This window comes from Labrus bergylta, chromosome 3, assembly GCF_963930695.1.
Source record: "Labrus bergylta chromosome 3, fLabBer1.1, whole genome shotgun sequence".
NCBI lineage: Eukaryota > Metazoa > Chordata > Actinopteri > Labriformes > Labridae > Labrus > Labrus bergylta.
The window spans coordinates 15,466,398-15,489,583 of record NC_089197.1 but is presented as its reverse complement, the minus strand read 5'-3'; the positions used below and the strand labels follow the sequence as shown (position 1 = coordinate 15,489,583).

General features: G+C 40.3%; 2 protein-coding genes across 5 annotated transcripts; one reads left to right on the top strand and one right to left on the bottom strand.

Moving 5' to 3' along the window:
* Positions 1-72: 72 nt before the first annotated feature.
* Positions 73-6,438, top strand: si:dkey-163f14.6 (uncharacterized). The gene is made up of 10 exons (XM_029278056.2): positions 73-280; positions 354-527; positions 752-916; positions 1,693-2,946; positions 3,472-3,624; positions 4,545-4,667; positions 4,759-4,887; positions 5,419-5,631; positions 5,706-5,825; positions 6,284-6,438. The coding sequence occupies exons 1-10, from the start codon at positions 220-222 to the stop codon at positions 6,436-6,438; spliced, it is 2,547 nt and encodes an 848-aa protein (XP_029133889.2). The 5' UTR covers positions 73-219.
* Positions 6,439-6,587: 149 nt separating this feature from the next.
* phka2 (phosphorylase kinase, alpha 2 (liver)) lies at positions 6,588-23,183 on the bottom strand. 4 transcript variants are annotated; one of them, XM_065952806.1, is made up of 33 exons: positions 22,327-23,183; positions 22,118-22,210; positions 20,390-20,548; positions 20,005-20,052; positions 19,082-19,250; positions 18,725-18,807; positions 18,309-18,389; positions 18,098-18,196; positions 17,866-18,012; positions 17,664-17,717; positions 17,418-17,540; positions 17,194-17,289; positions 16,466-16,573; positions 16,114-16,192; positions 15,498-15,632; positions 15,313-15,422; positions 15,046-15,190; positions 14,804-14,882; positions 14,557-14,708; positions 14,292-14,462; positions 13,640-13,749; positions 13,409-13,545; positions 13,130-13,292; positions 12,338-12,417; positions 12,170-12,248; positions 11,955-12,084; positions 11,756-11,857; positions 11,011-11,129; positions 10,900-10,923; positions 10,497-10,550; positions 8,673-8,906; positions 8,378-8,578; positions 6,588-8,114 (listed from the first exon to the last, which is right to left on the bottom strand). In XM_065952806.1, exons 2-33 carry the CDS (start codon positions 22,193-22,195, stop codon positions 7,941-7,943), a joined length of 3,723 nt encoding a protein of 1,240 aa, XP_065808878.1. In that variant the 5' UTR covers positions 22,196-22,210; positions 22,327-23,183; the 3' UTR covers positions 6,588-7,940. The 4 variants fall into 4 exon arrangements, with proteins under 4 accessions (XP_065808878.1, XP_065808877.1, XP_020493626.2 ...); XM_065952805.1 differs by having other exon boundaries at positions 22,118-22,207; XM_020637970.3 differs by lacking the exon at positions 10,497-10,550 and having other exon boundaries at positions 22,118-23,180.
* Between the last annotated feature and the right edge of the window lie 3 nt (positions 23,184-23,186).

The window sequence follows — 23,186 nt, the reverse complement described above, 5'->3', positions numbered from 1 at the left end:
TCCCCCTTTTCCGTCTTTCCTTCCCTCTTCCTTCCTTTCAGTACTTTACCCTGCAGAAATCCCAGATGAGGTTTCTCCTCCCCTCAATCTTCAACCTCTTGTATACTTCCCACTTTCACTCTCCAAGTGCTTCTCTTAAGCCCTCCCACTCCTTCCCTTTAAACCCTTGAAACAATTTCAACTAGATAGACCAAAGTCTTATCCTGGACACACATTCAGATGGAGGATCAGAAGAGGCTCCTGGTCCCATTGTTTGCTCTGCTCTGTGTCTACACTCCAGGTACTTCTTCATGTTTATGTCCCTACCTGTTTGTTACTGTAAGAGAAGGCATTTATTGAGAAACTGTCTGCAGTGTGTGGAGCTGAGGGATGCAGTGGTTTTAAACACCTGGAAAACGGACAGACGTTTTTCCGATACGGTGGGCTGCTGGTGATCTTCCGCTGTCGCCCTGGATACAAGCTCCATGGATACCAAACCAACAGCTGTGTGTCTGGGCACTGGTCGCGGGAAACCCCAGTATGTGTTGGTGAGGAGATTCCTTCCTGAGCATGTTCTGTAAAACTTTTATTAGGATTCCTGCTTTTTGTTGATAGATGAACTTGGAGGATTACGTTCCTTTTGACGCTTGACTTTAGTTGAAGTGTTTTTTGATTTGGAAATCATCGGATAGGAAATCATCAAAGAACACAAAAGTCCCTGGTCAAACCTAAACCTGTTGTCACTTCCCATGATATTCTCCCCCTCCTTCAGGATCTGGTTGTTCCGACCCAGGGCCGCTCAGCCATGGCACAAGCAGCATGAATGAGGACCGCTCATGGGCTGTGTTCAGCTGCGATAGTGGCTTTCGACTACATGGACCTTCAATGTTGTACTGCAAGGGCCACATCTGGAACAGTACAAAGCCTGTCTGCAGAGGTGCAAAAGAAAAAATCTCACCTATTCATGCATAACTTTGACATTTAAGAAAATACAGTCATTGTTTTCTTTACGATACTCTTAAATGTGGAGCTAGCTGCTACTTAGCTTAGCATAAAAACAGGAAAGTATAAGCTTTGTCTTTGTTACAAAAGCCACAAAATCCATTTACAAACCTCAAGTTCAAAATAAGGGGTGGAAAATGTTTGACTAGTGATGGATGGGCTGGTTCAGGACAGGTAGCAGTGACTTCCTGGTTTCTACTTTCGTCACATGGAGTAAAAAAGAGTTTATATTGTGTTTTTTTTCTACTTTGGGTTTTGTATTAAATTCATGCAATCTTTATTTCAATCTTGAAGAATTAAAAAGATATGCTCTAATTAGCGTAAGCCTTAGAATAATTTTTGTAGCACAGTTTTGCAACTATAGAGCTTATAAGCTAACGATTTCTGTCCATTTGTGCTAAGCTAAGCTAAAGGCTGCTTGTTACAGCAACATATTTCCTTTGCTGATGTAAAATTGGAATGGATCCTCTTATCTCACTCTCACAATGAATTGAATAAGTGTAAAAATGCCAAAGTATTCCTTTTAAATTAGACAATGTCGCAGTTGTTTTAACAGTCCTATACTTTTTTTTTCTGTCAAACAGCAGTATATAGACAAAGCATTTAAACATACTCAAACTAGAATTATCTTTAAACATGTTTAAAGGTTTTAATTTACAAAAAGACTCGCCTTGCTTTGCCCTAAATTTTTTCCCTTTTTCTCCTCGTTAGAGTCCGACATGATGAGCTCGGTTTTAGGTGTTAATATACAAAAGCCAAACATCCAACACCAGATTCTTCAGGCTGCTGTAGTTCTGAAGACGCAGCAACAATCACACTACAACACTATGGCTAATACTGCATCTAAAGAAGCAAACCTCAATATTGGCCAATTGGCTCACACGCCATCAGTGTCCAACAATCAGAGGGTTCAAGTGGTTCATTCAAAAGTCCAAGTGCAGGAGCAAAATCTGCTTCAGAACTTAAAATTCAAAGATGGATTTCAGACGACTCATCATGAGGTTGATCTTCAGGTGACGAACGAAGTCGAAGGACCAGGAACTGAAATTAAGGGCGATATCTCAGAGGAAAAAAAATTCAAGGAAAAAGTGGAAAAGTTAGACAAAATAACTCAATTGTTTGCCTCCAAATCATATCTCTCTACTACTGTCTCATCAGAGCTATCAATAGTGGCTGTAACAGAACAGTCAGTATCTACTTCACCATCACTTTCAACAGTTCAGACACCAGCCATAACTGCTTTCACAAATACTCATTTAAAGAATATGCTCCCAGTTGTGGCGTTCTCCCCAACTGCATATCTTCACCACACACAATCTGCTCTCGGGCCTGGCAGAGAAAACCCCCTCTCATATGGTGATCATGGCATCGACTTGGATCTTGTTTCTCCCTTTGAAGTAGTAACAGACACTTTACAAACTAAAGACCAACAGGCTGAAACCAGCTCTGAGTATCCTCTTCTATCCCAGTCTGGATCTCCAGATGACAAAGTCCTCACAGAGACTTCAACTATTACTATTACTACTATTTTAGTTTCTAGTAGTTCTGCCTCCACGTCATCCTCTGCTTTATCAGCACTCTCCAAATCAGACACAGTTTCTTCCTTTTCTACCCAAACTTCCTCAACCCTCAGCTCCACCCAGTCCAAAATGAAGACACAACCATCAAACACCTCCACAACCATTGAGCAAAGATCTAACTGGAGTGAATACAACAACCTTATGCCAACTGCTACCTCCAAACCACCTCTGCCTGTACTGAATCGAATCAGACGACCTGTCTGCCCGTACCCACCTGTACCTGCCCATGGTACCTTCTACTTTCGTAATGTGGAGAATCCAGGTCCCAGAGAGTACAGACACTACATCCAGTATGCCTGCTATCCTGGTTTTACCCTGGCTCATGGAGACATACACAGCTACTGTCATCAGGGCAGGTGGAGCGGAATCACACCTGTTTGTCTGGGTTGGTGATGTTGCTGCTTCATAAACATTATTGATGCCTAATTTAATCTGAAAAGGCTGCAGCCGATAACATACTTCATTCCTACTGGGATTCATTTTGAAGATTTTACTTGTGTTATTAGCGATTGCAACTTACTTATCTTATTTTTTATCGTGTCTTTATTTTTTCTTTTACTTCCAGAAGCTTTTTTGAGGCTTTAACATTATACCAGAGATACAGCCGTTTTAATCAAGTGTCTTGTGTGTTTTTGATTTAGTGACATCAGTATGTCTGCAATACAGATCATCACAATGTGCAAAACATGATTTTGAACAAAATTATCTCACCTCTTGATGAGACTCAGTCTCTGCAGTTGTGCTGATTAAAAAAAAGCAGCATCTCATGTGTCAAACCTCTTTCCAATCAGCTAAAACACTCTGAAAGTCAGCATATTTAAATGTTAGTTCTCTAGACTTGTCATATTTGAAACAACCTTTATGCATGTTGTTTCCCCTGAACTGATCAATTGTTGCTGTTTGTCTCCAGAGTTGACACCATGTTCAGTTAATAATGGAGGCTGTTCCCAGCTGTGCTCTCACTCCCAGCTGTACAACCAGAGCTCCAAACAGACCCAGACCAGAACTGAGTGTCACTGCAGACCTGGATTCACTCTGCTGGATGACGGGCGAACATGTCGAGGTGAGCACACTGATTTTTTTTTTGTTCTTTCCCCACAGACTGTTACATTCCCCTTGAATCCTCTGTGGACCCCCTGCTCTCTTCCTAATAACAACACAGCAGCACTGAGGCATGTTACCGCACAACAGGGAATCTGCTTCATGTGTGTTTTATGTGTTTGATGTTCCACGACTCACTGACGAGCAGATGTGAGCTGTGAAATCTATGGCTGCATCTTTAGGTATATTTTCACAGGTTACACGTGGCTGCTCACACACAACCTATCATTTTTGAGAGGCATCAGTGGGTGGTGTAGATACATTTTTTAAAAACTGTGTTATTATCATCAGTGTGTACTCTGAGTGATCGTCCTGTTCAGGCAAAAGTGATCTGACTGATTACAGGTTAGTTTTAGCCTGAAAATTACACTTCAATAAAGAAGACTTGAAGGATTCCAGTCTGTTCAGAAATGTTGTGTCTCTTTTGGTTCTTAGTTCAAAAGATGTTATTTCTGAACCCAGATTTGTGGTTTCTAAATGTAGAGATGTGTCAGAAAATGTCATTTATAAGGAGAAAAGATTAGATGAATAGCTTTTCTCTATTAACTGAGGGTAAAGCTGATATACAAGCTTGCTGAGTCCTCCCTACACATCCTTCTTTCCTGTCTCTGAAGGACAGGACGTAGGAAGAAAACGTCTGCGTTCTGGTTTGCTCATTAAAAGGCCAAAACAGAGAGCAAACATGGAGACACATCAATGAGGCTTCAGATTCCTGCTTGATTCAGAGCGACAGGGGAGCCAACCACCTTTCATCTGCTGCTCTTTTCTTTCATCTCTTTGCAGCCTGGATTGTGTGTTTCTGTCAGATTGATGACATTGTTTTGGTGTGTGTGTGTGTGTGTGTGTGTGTGTGTGTGTGTGTGTGTGTGTTTACGTGTGTAGATGTTGATGAGTGCATGGAGCAGCAACACCAGTGTCAGCAGAGATGCAACAACACATTTGGTTCCTTCAAGTGCAGCTGTGAAGACGGTTATCACGCAGCTCCTGACCAAATCTCCTGCACAGGTGTGTGTTGCATGTGTTCATACGTTTGTCTGTTTATGTCATTAGCATCAATCAACAAAGTGTTTTACTACCTCACTTCCTGTCTTTCCAGATGTGGATGAGTGCCTGCTTCCTGCAGCTGTCACTGGCTGTGCGTTCGGCTGTGTGAACACTCCCGGTAGTTTCCACTGTCAGTGTCCTGTAGGATACATCCTCCAGACTGCAGATAGACTCTGCAAAGGTTTGAGGACACTCACTTAACAACACTGTGAGCCATGCAATGCTCCTTTACGCCATGCTAGAAGCAAGGATGGTTATGTCATTCTACATTTTCATCCGTCTGAAATATCCAAACATCTGCTTGATGGACAGATGTTCCAAAGTTGGTAAACACCTTCATGTTTCCAAGATGATGAATCCTAATCTCATTGCTAACAGCTTGTCTTTTCAATAAACGCCACTACAAGGTTTCCATGAGGTTGGGAGTAAAAAATCATTCCGGGCAATTTTATTCCATTTATTGTTAGACATTTTACTTGTCATCTTTTGTGTTGTTCTGGTGCAAAAAATATAATTGCATTACAGTTCTGTAACTTAAAAAACAGCACAGAGTATTTCTAACACTCAAGAAACATTAAACTTTTTCTCAGTTCCTTTGCCCCTTTAATTATGTGACAATACAATAGAATACACGGGAATAATGAATAAAACAGAAAAGGTGGAAACTCAAGCCTGTTATCACCTTCTTTCCTCATTGCTTGTTCTTATACAGATATAGATGAGTGTGCTGTTAATCAGGGTCTGGGACCATGTATGGAGCAGTGCCTGAACACACCTGGATCATACCGATGCTCCTGCCCATATGGACTCATCTTAGACAGAAACGGACACAGCTGCATCCCCGAGTGTCCGCCTGGCTACAAGAGCCAACAGACAACAACACCTGAGAATACAACAACACTCATTCTTAGGGAGGAGTGTGAAGGTAAGGGTGACGCTAAAGAAGAATCCTTTAGTTCTGTCAAAAGTCTGAGCTTCCTTTGTTGTGTCCACACACAGATATCAACGAGTGCCTGGAGGAGGACAGGTGTGGGTGGCAGTGTGTCAACATGCCAGGCTCGTACAAATGCATCTGCCCCAGAGGATACACACTGCAGGGAGACGGGCGACGCTGTAAGGGTCAGTGGGGTTATAAACACACACATACACACATACACAGACACAGGCAATGCATGTTTCTACACATACACACATGGTGTTAAGTATGTGTAATATTTTAGTAAAGAAATAATGGCAGTAACCTTTTCTTGAAACTAAGGTTTGTTATTTTATCTTTTTTTAAATGTCATTCATTTGGATTACCTCAGGCCACACACACTGCAGCTCTAAGGAGCATTTAACTTATACACTGTAGAAGTTAACTATTAAAAATGTGTTTAAAAAAATCAATGGATTCTGGGGCTGGAGGCGTTAATTTAATGTAGGCCAAAGTCTTTAGCTGTTTAATGCTAACAGAGATTTTAAAAAGTGAAAATTATTAAAGGTTAGGCTTCTCCTTTTCCTAAATAAAATGGTTTCTGTAATGTTGTATACTAAGCCCCTGTTCTAAAACCTGTCTTTTCCTTCCTCTCCCTTAGACGTTAATGAGTGCAATCGGAAGAACGGAGGGTGCTCCCACCTGTGTGTGAACCAAAAAGGTGGCTATAAATGTGCCTGTCCAGCGTCCCATCGCCTCTCCCCCTTCAGCTGGAAGAAATGTCTGCTGAGGACAACAGCGAACACTGCTGGCTGAGCAGGAAACCACCTCAAATTCTAAACAATATTTAGTCCCACCCATAGAGCAACAATTGGAGCTCTGATATTCTGATAACTGTTGTGTTGGTAGGAATCTGGCCAATCAGAGCAGGAGCCTAGATTAGTAATCAGACAGATGACACATCATCATCCAAACATTTTATTATATGAGAAAAATGTATTAAAATCATATTTCTATGTTGCATATGAGGTTCAGCTGTGTTATCAAAATAAAACAAGTTTTAGAAAATAGAACAGGGACCAACATGATATACTGTTAAAAAAATGAAAATATATTTTAATATCTTAATTATTTTGTTAGTTTAATGAAACAGACATAAAAGAGTTAATGATTTAATTCAAATATATTGACATTCTATATACTCTGTCCTGCTTTCAAAACAAAAGCACAAAGATACAATTGATTTAAACTTCCTTTTTCGTTCTGTCGCTTATCTTATAAACACGTCCAGTCAAGTTTACTGTATGACACACTAACAAAGACCCTCTGCAACATACTGCCACCCTCTGTGGTACTTTACAAACATCTCGTCACTTCATTCTCAACACATAAACCATGCAAACACTGTACATATAATCACTGTATTAGTATATTTACTAACTAACTATGTCACAGTATTAATGCTGAAATCAATCCCAAGGGAAAGAAAACATAAATAAGCTATCTTCACTTCACATTAATAATATAACCTTCAATATATTGAGGTGCATGCTTATCAGTAGGAAAAACCTTGGGATAGCATTCAACCACAGACGGATGGATTCATTATTCAAACACATAAAATATACACAAAGAAAAACCTGGATCATGTTCCCAAACAGGTTCATTTTAATACAACGCAACAACAAGTAAGTATGAGTTCTGAATTATAGAAAACCTGGGAGCTATCAGATGAAACGTTTTGTCAATTCATATGTACAAATTCAACATTTGTAGATAAATATATATGTATATAAATAAAGTTAATTAAGATCTCAAATTGGTTTTAAAATGTATTATTTCCCCCACATATTTCTGTCAGCCTCAGAACAATAAATTATCCTATTAAAAAATTAAAAGTACTATGAACTGCTCTGAATGCAGTAATTCAATTATAAAAATGTTAACTGATATCATCCAGGCTTAGTAAATTCTTAAAACATAACATTAACCAGACTCGTCTGTTGATTAAATATTCTCACACACAACATCACAGCACAGAGATCTTCTTATAGCTATAATAAGTTACATGAAATGCACGTCAGTAGGTCACCTGGAAACGTACAATAAGCAGCATGTTCAAGTAAAAATATACCCAGACTCTTAAAGAAAAATAAATGCCCATGTAATGGTTTCTAAACAGCTGCCTGGCTATGGTTGTGTATCAGTATATTAGAGCTACAGAGTTTTTTGGAGCGGTTTGAACCCTAAGAGAACATTTTTAAGGAGCTGTGCTCTCTTTGCCCTTCATGAGAAAAAAACGTCTATTGAAGGTGTTCTCACTGCATCAAGCAGCTGGAACATGGCAGGAAGTCCTGGACATAAGTGATCGACGCCTTGGAGAGATAGGTCATAGTACCATAGCTGCCACTGGGGGCGCTATCGTAGAAAAAGTTGCAGATTCCCGTCGCAGGATCCTTCTCAAGGAAATAATCACTGGCACTGTGTGATTTCTAGAGAGAAAACAGGTAGAAGAGAGTGAGCTCTGGTGACACAGACATCCTCTCAAACAAACATGTATCTCTTGATTTTTGACAGCTGAGAGAGACAGGGAATGTGGGGAGGAGAGAGTGGGGTAGACCTGTATTATTAAAGGGCAGAGGCTGGGAGTGGAACTTGTGGTCAATACAAGCAGGACTCCAGCCTCTGTACATGCAGCGCCTGCCCTACTGACTGAGCTTAACCAGCGCCCCGAAAAATGTATAAGGTGTAGTACCTGGTCATTGAGGAACAAGTCATTGGCCAAATGCAGGATGCGGTCCACGTGAATAATTCCTCCGATACTTTCAACATCCACATCAGCCACGAGACCGAGAACCATAATAGTCTCCACCAGCAACTGCCGGTACTCTGGTTGAGGGACATGGTTCAAGACTGACTCCACCTGCACCGCAAACTTGATCTCTCCTGCTGTCATCTACACAGAAAACACAGAATTCAAAACCCTTTTTTTTTTTTTAAAAACACACACACAAATTGGAAGTCAAGCTGCAGTTTCTGCACGATGCTACCTCTCGTGTGGTAGAAGAAGGCAGAACATATCCGTCAAGGGACAGGCCGTGGCACTTCTGCAGGATGGTCCAGACCTTCTGGTAGAAGCCCACTGGTACTCTGTTGATGGCCCCGTCCAGCCTGCGTCTCCTCAGCCACTGGCCCTGCCTCTCCTCCCAGTGAAGCTGTCCGTCACCTGGACCAGTTCCCACGGGGGACAGGATCCCACTGGGGGTGGAGGGGCTGCTGCAACGCTGTGATGGGGAAACCAAAAGATACAGTTAAAACCCTTTGAGTGGAACACTTTTCCTTTTTTCTACCTTACCTTCATGTGAATTAAATGTGTTCCTTAATGTAAACTGTACACTTGTCTGTGCTCTACAGGAAAGCTCTCTTCAATATGACTCTGTTCAGCTTACTCTACCCCCCCCCCCCTCCTGGAACGTATCACAAAAATATAAAGAATGTATCATTGGTAAAGTTGATTCAGAGCAACTAGAAATATCTTCTTACAATAATTCTTCTTTTTCAAAATGTGGTTCCTGTAATAAATCTCGACTCTCAGCAGACTTATCTTCAGACTTCACCACTGTGCCATCAGTGACAACCGATCACTTTAGCTTTATGCCTGGATAAGACCCCAAACTGGACCTGTAAGAACACTTTTCTGTGTAAATGGTAAATGGACTTGAGCTTGGATAGCCCTTTTCTAGTCTTCTGACTACTCAGTTGAGAGACGACCACCTCTACCAACTGAGCCACAGCCGCCCACAAAAAAAGCAAGTTCACTTTAAAGACACTGATTAACTGACCTAGGTCTAAAAGGATAAGGTATTATATTAGATCATTAGATCTAAAACCCCTAAGGTAAACAGATCCTTTTTCACAAGACTCAGGTAACTGACAGGAGAAACAAATGTAAGCTTTGTCAATACCATAACAGAAACATATAATATATAGATAGATGATATAGATATCTTCTCTCTCTCTTTCTCTTTCACTGAAATGACCGTTATAACACTCACCTATAGTTACCAGTACATGTAATTACTCATGCACATTAACAGCATGCTATACCACACTTGGTAAACAAGACACTTGTAGTACAGGACAAAGCTGGTGCTTCTGTGTGATTAAGTGTTGTAAAAAATTACTCAAAAAAAAAATTTCTGTGTTGCGTGTTTAACTTCAGCCTGATATAGCTTATGCCTTCATGACTCATTCTTCTTGTACACATAAATCAGTTATAACACTGACATTGCTCCCATAATGAGTGAACAGGTCAGTTGAATTAAATTTAAATAGCACATATTTGTAAATTTGCCTTTAATGGCTACATATTCTGTTCAAGTTCAGTTCAACAAAATCCACAAAAAACTCAAACAGGAAACAGAAGCAGAGAAAAGAAGCAACAGAAGATGTGCATCTCCTGAAGGTCAAACTTGAAAAATGTAGTTTTTTAAAGAATAAACTAAACCACTCATACGTACTGCAATATGTCACAGTAGTAACTGTCTTTGTCTGTCTGCTTCTCTGACACTGGATTTCTATGGCACGGGCACAGTCCATATCAGGTTTTGGTTACACAGGTTACAATGTTAATGAGAGGGATTCAACATTGGTTTGATTTCTCTTAAAATATTTTCTGACAGCAATAAGACTAACAAACACCAGCTTTGTCCTTCATTTGTGCTGAAAACATGCAATCGTTTAGCTTCTACAGAAATAATGACATCTGAATGATTTATGGAGAGTCTGCTGAGCACATTCAATCATTCTAGCTACGGCAGCCCCAGGAGGACAAACCAAGGTTAATTTGAAGCAGATGAAGTGAAATGGTTTACCGTGGAGCGAGGAGAGGTGACTGTGCTATTCAGGGAAAGGCCGCCACTGAAGATCTACATATGAGGATGAATGACAGAGAACAGTTTGAGATGGTTCAAATGGTTCTTCATAGCACAGTTCATAATGTTACCGGAGATGTTTCATCTGTACGATGTCCAGTCTTTACAAACAACATGAATGATCCCTGGACAAAACAAACGATGTTGATCCTTGTTGAACTGCTGTCATGAGGTGAGTTATAAAGATAACAATGAGCAATGAGAGTCTACCATCAGTAGAGGGGAGCGTGGCTCATGATAAAACATTAAGAGACGGCGACCGGTTAATGAGAAGTTGGCAGTTTGATTGATTAGACTGACGTTAGGAATAATAACATGCTCGATATTATCAAACTCAACCCACACTGAGAGGCCGAGAGCCATCCAGCTGCAACCAAAACAAGAACACTGTTATTATTGGTTAAAGATACATTATAAAAGATAGATAGATAGATAGACAGACAGACAGACAGACCTGTTTTATTTCACTCTTCAGCTTGTGTATTCCTGATCGTTCATTCTTGGTTGCTCCCGTGTGGCCCAGTTCATGGATGGAGATGGCAGGACTAGTGGCTGTTGACTGGATTGGACGCACTGACGAACACAGACAGAATAAATCAAATAAACAAGTCAAACATCTTGTATTCAATTTATGGTTGCAGTGCCATCATCTCTGATTTTCTGAACCACAAATGCATTTGACCTTATTGGAAAATAAACCAGGCAAACAGACAGAAGTAGGATTATGAGTGGGGGTATCTTTTTTCCCCAGACAGAGCCATAACTTTGCTAACATCTACTGAATTACAAAGGCATGCTGACCTAAACATAAAATAGAAATGAAGGCTGCAGTGAATGTTTGAATATTTTTGGAGATATTTTGTCAAACATGTTAAAAGTGTTAGACAACCAATTACATGGCTTGCTGATGGAAAAGTTGAATGATCACTTCAATCAAAATACATTGTTCTGAAAGCCTGAATATCCGTTCAAGATTTAATGAGAACCCATCAAGTAGATGGAGATATTTTCCTTGATAAATGAAAGCATTGACGTGTGGGTTTAGGTAAAGTTAAGAGTTTTATTATGTTCAATTCAAAATGCCTTATTGAGACTTTTTTCATTTCTCCTCTCTCCAAACGAAGGATACCTTGATTGAGCATAGACATGCACTGTGAAGACAAGAACAAACGAAGAATAAAAGATTTTAAAAAACTCACTGCTCCTCTCCACCCCAAACTCTTTGCCGCTGAGGATGTGATGCAGCAGGTTTTTCATGCCAAAAGGACTCAGGCTCATCAAGCTCTCAGAGGCCTCCTCCCCTACAAAAGTCACAGAATGTTTGACTTGTAATTCTGATGATCATTTATTTTTATCTACAGCAGTGTGTGTGTGTATAAGCTTGTTTGCGTTCCCTACCCGAGCAGTGCAGGCTGCGAGCCAGCTCAGTGGCCATCACTTGCATGATGAGTCCGATCCTAAGCCGCAGCATGTCCCCAAACAGAGCCGGCTGGGAGCGCACATACATGGCTAGATAGACCATGATTTCCTGAATTACAAACACACACATAGTTCACAGCTGGAAGACAAGTGTCTGAAAGTGTCCTAAAGCTGGCCAGCAATGGAAGATTTACCTGAGTGAGCACAGCGATACTGATGTCCTGACCGCTGGCTTCATAGATGAGACTGTTTAACTCCTCAGGAGGAAGAGGACTGAGGAGAAACAGTGAGGAGGAAAAGGTTGATAATTCAATAAATCCTACAAAGAAAATCTGTTCTTGTTGACAATAACTTTGACTTACACTGTGATGACTCTTTCTCTGGGCTCAGGAGGAAGACCTACAGTCAGCTGCTTGTGATGGGAGATCAGATCTGTGCAGGCCTGAGGAAAGCATCGAATAGGATAGAATTCAAACGATTGAAATCTCATAATTTGTCGATTCTGTAGAGGCCACTGTCTTCACCTTCTCATAAGTCACGACGAGGTCAGTGATTAAGCAGATATCACTATCTAAAGTGTTCGTCAAATAAATATTTAGATTTTAAATGATAAATCGAGCCCTTATCCACATGTAGTGTTTTCCAAATAAGTTATGTTGAATGGGGTTGTCTTTGTATCCATCAGTATTCAAGGTCATGATAGAGATACATGGACAAAAAAAAACACCCCAGAGTTCTTTGCTTCTTCTGAACACTTTTATAAAAAACCTGGATGCCATCATGGAATTGGAAACGTACAAATTTGCAAGGCCAATTTTTTTAAATCAGGTCATTGAATGAATTAAGGAGAGAGATAATCGTATTCTGCACATCAGCATATAAACAGGTATAATTGTGGAGTATTTAAGCCATGTACAAAGCTTAGTAGGAGATTTTTTTCTAACATCTGTATATTTCTGTGGATGATAAAATAGCTGGGTAATGAAGTTCTTCTAATGGCCAAAAGATGGTTTTAGAGTCTTTCTTCATTAAGATACGTGATATTTTGAGGCTGTTTGAGGCTGTCTTTTTTTGTGATCATCTCAGACTGGTTGGCAACGTGTCAGTTTTTTTTTTTTTATTAGTGTTACATTTAAGGAAGTCTTCTTACTGACCTCAGCAAGGACCTCCACTCTCTTGCGTAGTATTCCAGAGATGTATCTAATGAGACCCCACTCTTTTGCGGCTCCAGCTTGTACATACAGCTCCTCCAGCAGGGAACGTACGCTGACCCCGCCCTGCCCGGGACCTGACAACTCCACCAGCCAATCAGCTCCTCTGGTGAACAGAAGAGGACACAGGACAGGTCATTAGAAAATCACTTAAAATCAGCTGTGTGTGTGTGTGTGAAGAGTTGTGTCTTTTTGCATAGTTTTTTTTTTATTTTTCCATACTTCATTATGTAAAGGATGTAGAGTATGTCGGCCTGGTCCTGCAGAGTCGGACACTCCTTCAGCTGCCTCACCAACGCTACGAAGTCTGTGTTGCCCTGAGAGTCTCGAGGCAGGTGCAGATCAGCAGCACTGTGGGGCTTGTGAGGGAAGTCTGTGTTTTAGACAACTGTGCTTCAGAATAATACTGAAGTCAGAAGAAAACCGGCTGCTCGGAAGGATCTGTGTTCCTACCTTGTGCTGCTTTACATTTGAGCTCTGCTGATAATGAGGAACCCCAAGAAGATTAAGAGACCTGCGGTGTTTGCTCTTAACAGGAGTTACAGGTAGATACATGGAAGACTCTGAAGAACACACACACACACAAATTAAAACAAAATATCACCAAATCACATAACAATCTCTTACAGAATCTTCTTATTCATTTTGGCATGGGCTTAAATAGTTAAACATGATTCGAATTGTCCATTTTATGCCCGACTGACGTATTTTCTATACTTTGTAGTTGACCAACACAACGGGCTTTAACTTCTCAGCATCAGATGTGAAAGAACAAGGAGAATGAGAGGTTTTACATTTGGTTACAAATCTAGCAGTTTGATCATTGCCATTTTAAGTGTAACATGTCACTGCTGTTGCAAGTATAGGGATGTTGCAAACGACTTCAGATCTAAAAACTCAGATACGCTGAGAAATCTGGTGAGATTGAGTTCTCCATTGAGTTGTGTTGGACTGCATTATAACACAAACTCAGCCATATCTCTGAGCTGCATTATTTTTACTTTAAAACCTTATCTTTACATGAACTTAACAATAGTCAACACTATGAAAAGAAGCACTGGTTCAAGAGCGAACAGACTAGATCATGTTGTTTGAAATAGCTCACTGGGTATGTTTATGCCCTTGACCTGGGCCATAAAAGATAGGATGTCTCTGGTTGTGTGTTCAGCACTGAAGACGTGGTGCTGCCCCCTCTGGATGGGAGGTAGATGGCACTTTATGGTGGTGCTGTGAAGGAGCTGGGTGAGGTACTGGTCGAACACGTCTTTTGAGCCCTCTGCAGTTGAAAAAAATGAGCTCCATTACTCACAGTCTCACTCACTTAATCACACATTACAAACAGGACAAAAACATCATTCAATGATGAATACCTGAGGGCCCATATTTGCTATATTCCTCTCCATATTCATCATCATCATCCTCCTCATCCTCCAGGAGGTTGTCATCAATCCCTTCATCCAGGAAGCTGAGGCGAGTGTGGAAAGAAGTCGTCTTGAAACTGGAGAGGTCTGACATCTGCACCCTGTAGGTACATTTAAACAACATAAAATGACATGAAATCATGTTTTGGAAGTGTCTCTTCACTGCATTTGTATCACGTAAGAGGAGAAAACAGACCTCGCTCCGGCAAAATATCCATCTTGAAGTTTTCTGAGGGTTGCTAAAATGCATGGATCAATGGCATCTCCGTCTTCATCTAGACAAAAAGAGTAAATAAGTTGTGTTCTCTGAAACATTATTAGACAGAAGGTCAACATGGAGTATGGATGAGATTTCTGCAAGCTGTTGGGATATAAAATAAAATGCTACTTGAGGTCAAACACCAGAAGGTTTCCGTCATCAAAACTCCAGAGCCTTACCCAGCATGCTGCGGGTGATGGGGAAAGTGAGTGTGGGTCGTCCTGTCATCCTCCAGCAGGAAGAGAGATAGGCCAGCTCTGTCCGTAACATCTCTACAATCATCTGATTGTCCAGAGCCAGGTAGAAATGATGCTGATCCAGAAACTGGACAGTGAGCACAGAGAAGGAGAAAAGAGGGGCAGAAAAGAAATAATCAATCAAAGTAATTATTAATGAATTCTTCCTTTCTTCTTCATCATGATTATGATCCTCGCAGTAAGTTTTACCTGTGGGATGAATATATAAAAGCGATTTCGGATCTCGTAAAACTTGGACGTTCCCAGAACTCTGATGTGTCTGTACGGCCTCCCACTCAAATTCAGTTTCTTGCAGTTACCTGGACAATCACATTAGAAGTTAGTCTTGTTGGTTAAACCCAACCTGTTGACATAAGTGCGTAGACCCTGTTTACCCAGTCTGACGTAGACATGGCTCAGGATGCGGGCAGGCATGACCCTGATTGGCAGAACCTCCGACATCGTCTGCACATTGATCCCATGATCACTTAATAACTCCTGGATCTCTTCGGACTCTGCGAGAACACAAACTAACACACAGAGGTAAAAGTAAAGGACTTCTATGAGAAAATCTGTACAATAAACAACACACCGAACATGTTAGAAATGAAGTCTTTTACATTCTTGATGTCCAAAAGCCAATCTGAGTTAAAGTAAAGCTGTGGCTGATGGAAGTCTGACAACACAGGGTCACACATGAGTAAGGTATTTATAAACAGCTCCTTAATAGAGGATCAGTCCTGTTGTTTTAGCACCAAGAGGAGCAAGGTATAAAATGCAACACTCAAACAAGATTTTAAATTTTTGCCCCATAAGTGGTAAAGATTTACTAACAGGGAACACTTTTCACCCATACACCAAAGTGTTGTTTCCATAGTATAAAAGCCCTTACAGCCTCCCAGGGGTCTTATCCAGGGTCTTCCTGGCAGTTACGATTGAATATCAGGTTTTCTGGAATTCAATGCAACTTCGGGGGTTATGTTTCATGAAACTAGTAAAATGATCACCAACCTTGTACCACAACATCTGGCTTGAAGTTTGTAGAGAATCTCCTGTTGAGAGGATCGATCTCCCCTGGTGCTAAAAAACCCTTTTAACAAGGAAAAAAGCGGCACAGAGAGATTTAATTAAGGCAGAGGAATAAGATGATTGCTTTATGGTAAGTGTATTGCTTACAAAAACACGTTATATATAAATATATATATACGTATGTTTGTGTGTCATTGTCTACCGCAGACATTTAAGAGGAAGCAGTGTTTTTTTTTTACACAAACTAAAATCAATTCTACAATTCACTTAGTAAAAAAAATAGCTGTCCAGTTATACATTTTCTATTGGTGGTGAACAACAGCCCGGAGACTACCTCTGCTAAAAGGCATCCCAAAATGTAGAGCGACTGTCCCCACATGTGTGGCAGCTGCCCCATGGCCACTCTGTCCACTGAGTGAGGATTGCTGTACTCCTCCTCCACCTGGAAAGACAAAAACATGTTCTCAATCGAATGTTTTATATGATACAAAAGGTACAGCGATCCAGATGTAATAAGCACTTCCCACATACTACTGTATTACTGCTGTCAAAGAATATCGTCAGTCAAACAGGAAAGTAAAGAGCTGAAAGATGCAGATTGTTTTATGCTATCAGTATGTAGAAAATAAATAAATAATACAGGCTGGAAACAAAAAGATGAAATATATATTTAAAACAACAAAACGAGACAAAAGATCAGATACATGCGAGGGGAAATGGATATAAAAGACTTAATAAGGCTGCGCACCAGCTGAGCTGTGCTTGGAACTGAGAGCTAGCGTCAGGATGCTAACATGCTCACAGTGATAATGCAAGTTCAGTTGAATGTTGAGCATATGTTAGGGTGTTCTCATTCTGACATGTACTGGTTAGCACAAACATTGAATGAAGCAAAGGCTGATGGGAATACAATTTATTTTTCAAGTATTTATACAAAAACATTTGGGACTAATTTTAACCCTTTGACTTGCTGTTAGCATGGTAGAAAAGAGAAACATGTAACAAGATTGATATGAGAGAAAATGAGGATTTTTTTTTCCTTTTCAGATGGACGTGGGATACCTTGTCATGCGGTACAGAATAAAGTTCAGGCAGAAGTTTGATGCCATTTTTCCCTCTGATCAAAATGCCCTCCAGCGCCTCACGGTACTCCTGCACCTGTGAAGAGCACACAGACGTTTGTTCAACATTACAGCTGCATTACCCTTCTTCAAGACTGGCTCCTATGCTGTGCTCAGAATACAGTAGTAACCACATAGGCAACATAGTGATTGTTTTTTTATTACCTGCACTTGATCTCCAGAAAAGATACCATCCAGGATGAGATAGGTCCAGAACACAGGCCACTCACACTCGATGTTTTCAAACAGCTTCAGCTCAGCAGGATCGTAGTGCAGCCGGGACGGGTCCTAATGAGACAAGGAAAGACAGCAGAACTCTCAAGCTCAAACTATACAACACAAAATGATCTTATCCATAGAGGCAATTTAACACTGGCCAAATGCCCACAATAAGAATAATGAAAATCCTACCTCTTTAGGACAGCGATATCCATCCCTGATGAAGCGGCAGCAGCCATAGCGACCCTTAAATGACACCAAAAAAATTGACATTTTTTTATGCCGAGGGATTGGATGCATGTATGTAAAGGGAAAAGCATCCCGATCAATTACACTGTGTGGTGTTTCCCTTCAGATTCATTCACAACAATTGATTTGTGTGCTTAGACTGTACCTGCAGTTTACTTATGATTTCTGACTTAGTGATGGCCACCAGTTCAGCATCCTCAACAGCGAAAGCAGGAAAGGATATAACAGACAGAAGACCAGCGTCTATCTCCTTTGAAGTTGAAGCTCTCGGCAGCATGGAGCACAGGATGGACTGCGGGAGAAGCACACAGACGTGTCAGAGGAAGAATGAAGAGCGGAGACGATGCTGAGGTGGATGGAGATAACGCCAACAGTACCTGACAGTGTTCAACTTCATCAGGTTGAACATGGATGACTGACTTCGGGCCCCCATGGGCACCAAAAAGGTCAAGCTCATCGATGGCTTCCAGCGCTGCCTGTAACCAAATCAACCTCACATTCATGCACTAATAACATTTAAACCCCACTTACTTACTCAGGGCTTAGTATATAATGAAGACAAATAAAAAGAATCTCTGGCTTCTGTACCTTAGCAATTCCTATAGAGCTGCCATTGAGCTCAGGGATACCTTGGTTGGTCTTGTCACCTCGCTCCCACATCCCGTAATCCTAAAGGGTGGAAAAATTATGACATCATTCATTACCAAAATGTACAGCCTTTAAGAAACCCCCTTTTCACTACTTCTCCTTTATGAAAGAAAAGAGGTACTTTACTCAAGTGGAAGCTGGGATTACTGGTCCAGAACTCAAAGGTTTTTCTACTTTAGTCAAAAGACCCATGAACTTAAACAAAGTTTGCAAACCACTATGAAAAGCAACGGCTGTTTAATTTGGTAAACGACAATGATCTGAAACTCAACCTTAGAAACAAAAGGTGATGCAATACAGAAATAACTCTTGCTTTCAAAAACAACCCTCCTTAAGCTCTGAAAAATGTCACTCACTGCTACTTTGTAGGCCGCCTCGATGTAGAAGACCAAGTTCTGGATAAAAGCCACCTCATCCAGGTTAGAGATGATACGAAGACCTGTGTGATAACATAACACACTCAAGGGTCTGCTTGACAGAAGGGAATGTAACAAAGCAAGGGGCACAGCTCCTCTTTCTGATACAGGTCTCCAGAAATGGTCAAATCAATAACTACACGGGTTGTCTAGATACTATCAACAGAATTTATGTAAAATAACATGAAAACAAATTCTTGAGTCTGTTACTTTAGGGACACACAAAATCATGAAAATGATGATAAAAGTAGCATAGAGTTCATAAAATATATAGACCACTCTGTATCACTTGTGTACCTGAGGCTGTCATCTGTGCCAGCATCAGCAGGTAGATGGATGTGGCGTCCACCTGGAGATGACCCCACTGGTCGTCTCCAACAACAGTGGCACAGGTGGGAGTATCATATTTAGCATGCAAGCAATCCTTTGTGCTCTGGGTGTGTTTGAACTTCTCCACTTTGTCCACCTGAAGATACACAAGCATGCAAATAAGCATACGCAAAATACAAAAGTATTCGGGAGAAGGGAGATGATGCGCAAAGTGTCCCAACGCAGATGTTAATTTAAGGTTGTGCAGTAACATGGGCAGCGTCGTCACCTTTAATGTTTCTTTTTATTAATTTGAGCAAAACACAGTTTCCTTCTCAAATACATGAACACTTATGCTGCATACTCTGCTTTATTCAGGGTGGAATGTGGACATGGTAAACATTGATCTTGTTACTCATGTTCCTGCACAGATGATAAGAAAACATCATCACTGTCTCCTTCACATCGCAGAGGGTCTCAGGAGTCATTTCTTTAAGGTTTCTGATGATGGTATGTATCACAGCGGCAGAGGATGAATCCTCACTGAGCACTGCAGGATTGTAACACTGCTGTGAATGTGGCATCTTCATCTTCACTCACAGGTGGAAGTTAAAAGCAATAACATCCCACTCTGTTACAGCAGTCACACTTTAACGATCTCTTTGACTTCAACACATAGATCACATACTGTACGTTTGTTTTTACAACCTGCCTACTGAACGTTCCCTGAGCTTAACATGCCTATGCAGACTATCAACAGAGATATGAGAAGCAGTATGCATCACACAGGCTGGTAAATTACGCAAATAACCATCATGTGGTTTCTCAAAAACAGGTGCATTGTTGTATAGTTGATATGTGTAACAAAAACGGACGTGTTAACACGTTATAAGATGACAGTTGAGTCTCACCTGTCTCATCATACATTGCAGCAGTCCCTGCATCAGTTTCACCACACTCTGCAAGAAAACAACATCGTCATCAGTCAATCATCAACAACAGCTGAGAGAAATGTTTATAATCTGCTAATGTATTCTGAATAACACCTAATAAAACGCTGTATGTGGAAAAATATGACATACATTGATAAAATGCTAAATTTCAACTTTATGTTGAGTGGTTACCACCACAGTTCTCCTCCGACTGTAGCCTGCTTTTGTGTTATCTTATCTCATGAAAATGTGATGTGACCTAAATCAAAAGCTAACTGTTCCTAAATAACGCGTACCCACAATAACACGTAAAGCAAATAGTCCCTGTGTGTACACATTAACCCTCTCTCTGTGAAAAACACACCTGCTCCAGTTCGTAGGCCTTGGCCTTGTCTTCATCGCGGTCTGCGTTCTTGCGGTAGGCCATGCCCAGCCCCCACACGGCCAGGACACTGTACACATTATCCCTCACCCAGGCGTCCTTCTTCTGTGTGCTGGCGGGCAGAAGTCCTGTCACTGGGTTCTGAAACAAATACAGACACATACAGCAGGGCTCAATTGTTGTTTGATTTACAGTCGAACCTCTTGAACATATTTTCACTGACTAGCTTCTGTTATTCAGACAAGAGGAGATCTGACATTAAATTAATTGTTTATAGGTTATGTAAGCTTACTTAATTCAGTAAAGTATGCTGTTGGATGTCCTCTTGCTATCCTAATCTTTTTCCATGAATTCTACTTAATTCATTCATCAAGAATCAAGATTATCATTATTTTTAAACATACATACGACTTAAATTTTTATTTAATGAATGGCTATTTTGGCAGTGTGTTGTAAACTTAAATTAAGTGTTGCTTAATTAAATCAATCGGTGTCAGAATGAGTTAAAACGTCTTGCAGTACTTCAAAGGTCTCTGTCAGTGAAGGTTGGTTTTATTTTAAGAAAGGCTGGTGTATTTATAATATCAATCATCATAATTTCTCTTACCCCACCCCCCCACCCTAAACATATACTCTTGCACGTAAAGGCTTTGTAAGAATGTTGGCACAGTTTCTATCATCTGTCAACTCTCTGGGTCACAGCTTTAAACTTAGACAGCTGGTGACTGTGCCTCAATGTGAACTCTAGTGTGAATAGATAAAGGGGGCACAGAGTTAGCCTGCCCTGCGCCTTTTTCAGGGGATGAACTTTGCTCACAACATGTTTATTTCTGTTCAGTTCATTCTGGTTGAACATGAAGCTCTACAGGCCGGTAAACATCTGCATTTTTTACATGCTAGAAAGATACTTTCTAAAAACAAAACTAACTACAAGTGCTCTTTGAGAAACTTACATTTGTTTCCATTTTATGTAACTTTAAACTTGTTTTCCACTAAATTTCTGTAGAAAATATTGATAATGTTTCTGCACCAAAAATCTATGAACGTTTTAGTGAACAGTTGCTGATTCGGGTTCTTTACTTTTGTTCAATATATTTTCTCAATCAAGTAGTTTTTGCTTGTGGCTTCATTAGTCCACGTTCTTAAAAAGTTATTAACACACTTTTTTGAAAGAATGCAATTATTCTTCTGATCTGTTAAATCCCAAAGTTAATAAACATTGACCACTGCAAGGGAATAACAAATGATTATTGGTAAAATCCAAGTCAACAGAGTTTGTCTAAAAGAGGAGCAAATTAACCAAATACTTGGCTCATAGACTTTAGACCCTTCTGACCAAACACCATGTAGAAAGCGTTTTTTTTCTTGAGTAACATATCTTATAAAGTGTAATCAATGGTGATGTTTCATTATATAATAAACTAGCCATTGATAAACTGTAACATATTAGCCATACCTTTACTACATGTAACATTATACAATATTACTAAATTTCCCCTCGTGGGATTAATAAAGGATAAATTGTTATTAGGCTTACTGATAGATCAATATCAGGATCAAGTTAAATCATATAATACACATTATTCTGAAATGGGCCATGCTGCATAATAAGTACTTTTGAACATGTAATTTTAAATATGTGCACATGAAAGTATCGTTCACTTGTTATAACATGACATTTTCTCCTCTATGTGTGGACTCTAGACTCACCTGGTGGCTCAGGATCGTCTCCTGAACCAGCCGAGCATATCCATCCAGCCTCACTCCTGAGTTACTGCGGCTCCTCATCCTCACTGATTACTGCTTCACACACCACACAACAAGTTTGTTTCTTAAAAAAGTGCACAGCACGGAACGCTGTCTTCCTTTTCTTAAATATGACTACGATACACATCGACTAAATCGCAGAGGTAGCTTACTATGCAGGGATCCATCCTTGTAAGTCCTGCAGCACAGATCCGAACTGACACCTTCTGCAGAGGCTGCAGCAGCTCTGCTAAAGCTGGCTAGCCGAATAACATCCGGATGTTTTTGACGTTGCGTTGCACTCACAGCGTCATTTTACCCTCAGACAGCCAGATGTTCCGGTCTAACGACGACATGTTTAAAGTCAGACCTTACAGGTGTCAACACATGAGGTATCACCTGCAGAGGTCCGCGTGAGGGGTGTCTATTTACGTAAGTGTCCATCCATTCTGAAAAAAACCCCAAAAAAAACACATATAATAGTCCTGTTGTTTGATTATCGGACGGCAGGGTGCGCCAAACGACCTTTATATCTTCCCTTTGCAAAGGATTCGAGGCCCGATTTACTTGTAATGACTCATTTGTGCCCCTTTATACATTTTCCATACTGCATTTAAGAAAACAAATATTGTACCTATTATGCTTTATTTATTTCAAGACTCGAGTTTCTGGTCGCTTTACATAATTTACCAAAGCACAATAAATCAGTTGCTGGCTTATATGCAAAAAAATCACATATTTTATAAACTTTTTTGGTGCTTTGTTTAACTTTTAGAAATTATACATATTAAAAATACTTCTTTAAATTAAAAAAAACGTAATTCAAGATATGAATCTGCCCCAATTAATGTAGCTACCATATTTTCTTCTACAATTTAAATTATAGAGGTTAATGCATGCAATGTAATGTATGTAACTAATGAAAGCTATTAGTTATTTCCTGGTATTACGTTTGTCTTTACGCTCTTTATTGGTGTTTAAAACTGTAAGTTGTTGTGATTCGTTGTTGTTTTCTTTATGTTTTGTTTTTTGG

Excerpts from the sequence above, each read along its gene's own strand:
- phka2 (XM_065952806.1), bottom strand. The coding sequence starts at position 22,195 with ATGAGGAGCCGCAGTAACTCAGGAGTGAGGCTGGATGGATATGCTCGG. Across the intron at positions 14,709-14,803 it reads GGATATTTTGCCGGAGCGAG|GGTGCAGATGTCAGACCTCT; the intron begins GTCTGTTTTCTC and ends ATGTACCTACAG. Across the intron at positions 8,579-8,672 it reads CTTCTTCTACCACACGAGAG|ATGACAGCAGGAGAGATCAA; the intron begins GTAGCATCGTGC and ends TTTTCTGTGTAG.
- si:dkey-163f14.6 (XM_029278056.2), top strand. The coding sequence starts at position 220 with ATGGAGGATCAGAAGAGGCTCCTGGTCCCATTGTTTGCTCTGCTCTGT. Across the intron at positions 2,947-3,471 it reads AATCACACCTGTTTGTCTGG|AGTTGACACCATGTTCAGTT; the intron begins GTTGGTGATGTT and ends GTTTGTCTCCAG. Across the intron at positions 4,888-5,418 it reads TGCAGATAGACTCTGCAAAG|ATATAGATGAGTGTGCTGTT; the intron begins GTTTGAGGACAC and ends GTTCTTATACAG.